The sequence below is a fragment of the Triticum aestivum genome, chromosome 6D (genome assembly GCF_018294505.1).
Source record: "Triticum aestivum cultivar Chinese Spring chromosome 6D, IWGSC CS RefSeq v2.1, whole genome shotgun sequence".
NCBI lineage: Eukaryota > Viridiplantae > Streptophyta > Magnoliopsida > Poales > Poaceae > Triticum > Triticum aestivum.
Window position 1 is genome coordinate 99,521,587 of NC_057811.1, and position 5,537 is coordinate 99,527,123.

Sequence of the window (5,537 nt, forward strand, 5' to 3'; positions counted from 1 at the left end):
GGCTTAAACATGAATCCCTCGCTTTTCGCACAAATGTAGTACGCGAGGGTATCCCAATCGCCGACACAAAATGCTTGTTCTGTGGCAAGGCTGATGAGGACGGAGCACACTTGTTCATAAAATGCAAGTCAGCAAAGGAGGTGTGGAGGGACCTAGCCATGGAGAAGGAACGCATGGAGCTGGAGACTATTACGTCCGTGCATGTGATGATAGATTATCTCTGGGGTCTAGATGTAAAAAAGCGGCTACATGTGCTCACCTTTTGGTGGTTGTGGTGGTCAAATAGGAACAAATTCAGAGAAGGAGAAATGCCTCTTGCGGCTGCACAAGTGGCTAGACGGACCAGGAGCAATGTTCTCGAATATCTGCACATCTTCGGGAAAGCAGCTGACAAGGCAACCCCAAAGAGATGGCGACCTCTGGTGGAGTCTGATTATAAGATAAATGTGGACGGCTCTTTTGTTCCTGGTCAGCACCACGCCGGGTGGGGAGTCATAGTAAGATCAAAAGAGGGCATCCTGCTATGTGCTCGGGCAGGGAGGACTGACAATGTAAGCGATGCTTTTGCTGCTTAAGCCGTAGCTATGTCCCACGCGACCAATACGGCTGCCGAGCTTTGTCTGGTACAGGTAGAGCTTGAGACGGACTCGCAACTACCGGCTGAGGCGTTGGACTTGCGCAAGGTGGATTCTTCTACGCAGCTGTGATCGAGGACATGAAATACTAATTGAAGCTCTAGTTCTCTCATTTTTCTATCTTTGTTTGTCGACGTAGTGCGAACTCTGTCGCTCATGAACTGGCTAGCCTTGGTCGTTTGTGTGAACCTGACCACTGTATGCCGTGGGAAGCGGATGTACCTGCCCGAGTGGGCGAATGTATTTTGGGGATCTGCTCGCACGTTTTTGAGTAATAAAGCCATGTTGCTTTAAAAAAATAGACTATCTTTCTCATGAAAAAACGCAAGCGCGTAACCGAAGGATGGATCGCATGATACGGATTCGTTGGCAAAGCAAGGCGCAATTCCTTTCTTCGCCGCCACGCGCGGGGGAAGAGGGGCCCATCTTGGCGCGTGCGGCCCCGCCTCATCACACCCGTCCAACCAGGGATGGACGGTTCAGATGCGACGAGGGAAAGCCGCGCGATGAAACGTGCATCCCATCCCTCGGCTTAAAACGGGGGGCGTCAGCTGTAACAGTCGACAGACAGAGCAGCGGTGGAGTCAGGGGGGGAGCTGGAGGTTCGCAGTTGGTGCGCGAGCGAGACAGCGAGGCGCGGCGATGGCGGAGGCGGGAAAGCCGAGGGTGGTGGTGGTAGGCGGCGGCATCGGCGGCGCCCTGCTCGCCAAGACCATGGAGCCCGACGCCGACGTCGTCCTCCTCGACCCGTAAGCGTCTCCCGCCCTCGCGCCCCCCGCCCTTTTTCACGCCCACCGCGTGTTTGATGAAATGCCTACTTGCCAGTATCGGTGAGGTGCGGGTGGGAACGGATCTTGGTTTAGCTGTATCTTCGAATCTGTCATCGGCGTGATGGAGTGGCCGGCCTGCAGCCGGCGATTATTGGATCGAGCGGGGAGGGATGAGATTTGGGCTTGGTTTAGTAGCTTGTCCCTGGTGAATCCTAGTGATCGCCCGGTCAAGCTTGGAGCTGGATGTGCTATTCGTGGGGGGCTTGGCGATGTTCTTACTTCTGATTTTTTGTTCAGGATTGCACATCTTTCTGGTTGCTGAGAGATCATTAGTTTCCTTGTGTTTATGTTTGGTGTTATTATGCAGTGGGGTTTATTTATGATGTAGAGCCTTACAGGATCAAGGTGAATTATGCCAATTGAAGTTCTGAAATGTGGGGAGTACCACTGATAAATTGACAGTTGAATAAAAGATGCACCTATTTGTACAGTTGTTTAAGGATTCCTCGGGCTATTTTTTCCTGAACTCTGAATTGACAATAATAGCTGTTGTTTTCGGTTGATTAGTACCCAAAAAGGCTTTCGCCCCGCTTTATAAATAAAGCAACCACCAAGCACAAAGTATCAAGGTACCAACCGAACAACCCACACACACAAACACAACGCCACCGCAGGCAAGGTCCAACACTCACACACACAAACAAAACCCAGGTCCAGCTGTGGGTACAGCATAACAAGCCCAACACAGGTGCATGACAAGTACAACACATAAACGGCGGTGGCGGCGAGGTAAAGAGGATCTAATCCGGCTCCGGTGGTGGTGGGGGAAGCGGAGGAGCCATCCAGAGAGCCATCGCACGAAGCTGGGTGATGATGGAGGTGATGGCGTCTCTCTCCCTGGGACGGCTAAGCGGCCGCCAAAGCTGCAAGTAACCAGACCATTTGAACAAAGCATCAGTAGCACGATGAAGAGGGATACGCTGAATCACAAGTATATTCCTAACAGTCCACAGCGTCGAGACAAGCACCCCATGGTCAGCCACCTAATGTGGCGAACCGAGGGTGGAATCGTCTGGAGTTCGGCGAAGAGAGCGGGGAAGTTGTTGTGGTCCCAGCTTCCACCCACTATTTCGCGGAAACAGCTCCAGAGGAACTGCGCGGACACGCAGGTGAAGAAGATATGGTTCGAATCCTCTTCAGGCCCGCAAAGCGGGCAATGCCCATCACCGGAGCCATTGCGTTTCAGGACCTCCACGCCGGATGGGAGGTGGCCGCGAATCCATTGCCACAAGAAGATCCTAATTTTCAGGGGGAGGCGGATTTCCCAGATGGTGGTGAGTGCCTCATGGCCAAGCGATGGGGCGATGGCCTGGTAAAGAGATTTAGTGGAGAATTGCCCAGAAGGCTCTAGATGCCATCTGGAGCGGTCATCTCCAATCGTGAGATCCGGCTCATGTAACGCGATGCAGTCAAGCAATTCCTGCCAGTCCGCGTTCTCTGCCTGGCCAAATGGTCTCTGGAACGCGAGTTGGTCAGTCTACAATTTCATAGTCCACTGAGTTAACATCGCAAAGGATCTCCTTTCTCGAAATAGATGGTAACTTAAAGGAAGTCTCTCAGGCCCTCGTTTTTTTAAATGCTCTTGAATAAGACAAGCCCTCGGTGTTCTGTTTTCTTAGCGCGTGAACCATCCAAGTACAAATTTAGTTAAGCTAAAACCGCAATAATATGATTTTTATGGACAAGGCTTCATACCTTTAACTATTATTAGCTACTTCAGAATTGGTAGGTTAATTCATGAAAAGATTTCTTCTGATGACAGGAAGGACTACCTGGAGGTCACCTGGGCTGAATTGAGATCAACGGTTGAACCATCTTTTGCTGAGAGATCATTAATATATCACAGAGATTACCTCACCACTGCTACTATTGTAACATCTTCTGCAGTTAATATCACTGAGCATGCTGTTCTGACTGCTGATGGTCAATCACTTGCATATGATTATCTCGTTGTAGCTACTGGCCATGTTTTTGCTTCTGCTGGAAGCAGAACAGAGAGGCTTACGGAATTCCAGAGAGGTAACTAAGTTCATATTTGAACGATGGCATGCTTTGCGACCTTGTATTTCGTACTTATGCCTTTATCTTGTAACAGATAACGAGAAGATAAAATCTTCTGAGTCCGTGTTGATAATTGGAGGTGGTCCAACTGGTGTTGAACTTGCTGCAGAGATCGCAGTAGACTATCCAGAGAAGAAGGTGACACTTGTTCACAGAGGATCACGATTACTTGATTTCATTGATCAAAAGGCTTCGAAGAAGTGCCTTGATTGGCTGACTTCCAAGAAAGTGGATGTGCTTTTCCAGCAATCAGTTGACCTAAAATCATTATCAGACACAGAGAAGTTCTACAAAACATCAGCTGGAGAAACAATAACAGCTGATTGCCACTTTGTGTGTATTGGTAAGCCACTGAGTTCATCGTGGCTACATGATACCATCCTGAAGGAATCTTTGGACACCAAAGGAAGAGTAATGGTGGAAAAGGACCTAAGAGTGAAGGGTTACAATAACATTTTTGCAATTGGTGACATCACCGATATTCCTGTAAGTCTGCACTTAAAACTTCATGCTCGTTATGCTTCTAGATTCTCCTTCATTTGAGAATGTTATTCTGTTTTCTTCAGGTTGGCAATTTTCATTTTCCCCACCAGTGTTAATTAACTTGCACATATTAGCAATCATTTGACCTGAATCAAGATGTGACCAAAATTTGCAGAGTGTTTTCTGCATGGCTGCATTTATTTGTAGACTGTTAGTCTGTTAGATTTAGCTTGGCAATTCATTTCTGCCGTATGATGAGTATGTATCGCGACTTCCTTCCATGTCGAAAAGCTTGTGTTTTTAATTGACGCATTTCTAGCATGCCCTAGAATCTAGTGTGCATTGTGATTGTTCAATTCAAATCTGTGTAAACAAAATTATGCACAAGTAAAATCTTAACTGACTTAGGTGTAGATGCACTCAGTAAAATTAGTTTGCAATACAGTTTATCTAGCCGTCTGAACTTCGTCTGAACTGTGTGAACCTACTCTAATGCTTGGTCTTAAGATATATATCATCTTATTCGATTGAGAGGTGCTTGTTTCCACGTGAAATAACTTGTTCATCAATGTGGATATAGCGACCATTACGTTTCACGTTTCTCCATTTTCGGCATAATTTAACCAACGTCGCCAACTTCTATGTTTGAAGCGGTAACTTCTTATCTTGAAAACACTACGGGATTACTGAAACAACTTTTATTGATGTCTAGGAAATCAAACAAGGGTACCTCGCCCAGAAGCACGCGCTGCTGGTAGCCAAGAACCTGAAGCTACTGATCAAGGGGTCGCCTCCGAGCAAGCTCGCCACCTACAGCACCGGCTTCCCGCTGGCGATCGTCTCCCTCGGAAGGAAGGACGGACTGGCACAGCTACCCTACCTGACGCTCACCGGGTGCATACCGGGGATGCTCAAATCCAAGGACCTGTTCGTCGGCAAGACGAGGAAGCAGATGGGCCTGAGTGCTTGAGCCGATCTTCAGACAAAAGAAATAAACCTATGGCTGGCTGCACATATGTGTTGTACTATGTGTTCTGTGTGCGAGTAATTGTTGGTGATGTGCTGCGAATGGTGATGAACATTTTAACAAGAGTGTAAATGTATGTAGTACATGTATGCAAAGGCCTGCTTGGCCTGCGTTTTGGAGTGTGTTTTTGTTCCTAGTGATGTACACAAGTAATTTGGTTGGAGGACGTTTTGCATGGAGCAACTCCCAGGCCGGATGTAACATGACGGTGCTTTCTGGGAAAGTAAAAGAGAAAGCAGCCTGATCCTGAGACTGAAGGCCCTTTGCCAGGCGCACAGTAGTTGCCTTGAGGATGGGAACAATTTGGTGGTTTCTTCCCGTCTTTCCGGCCTCTCGCCATGCCCTGTCTTTCATGAGGCATCAACAGGGGGGAGACAAGTCATGTCGTTCTGAATTTCTGGTTTCTGGAAGTCCGTGATCGATGACCCAGACGACCCAGTCCGGTCACCTTTTTCTTTTCTTGACAGCACCGGTTCTATGGGGATACAGTATCATTCCAGA

General features: G+C 48.1%; 1 protein-coding gene across 1 annotated transcript; it reads left to right on the plus strand.

Moving 5' to 3' along the window:
• The first annotated feature begins 1,190 nt into the window (after positions 1–1,190).
• LOC543377 (apoptosis-inducing factor homolog B) lies at positions 1,191–5,172 on the plus strand. The gene is made up of 4 exons (XM_044562832.1): positions 1,191–1,384; positions 3,228–3,484; positions 3,561–4,012; positions 4,722–5,172. Exons 1-4 carry the CDS (start codon positions 1,278–1,280, stop codon positions 4,977–4,979), a joined length of 1,074 nt encoding a protein of 357 aa, XP_044418767.1. The 5' UTR covers positions 1,191–1,277; the 3' UTR covers positions 4,980–5,172.
• The last annotated feature ends 365 nt before the right edge of the window (positions 5,173–5,537 follow it).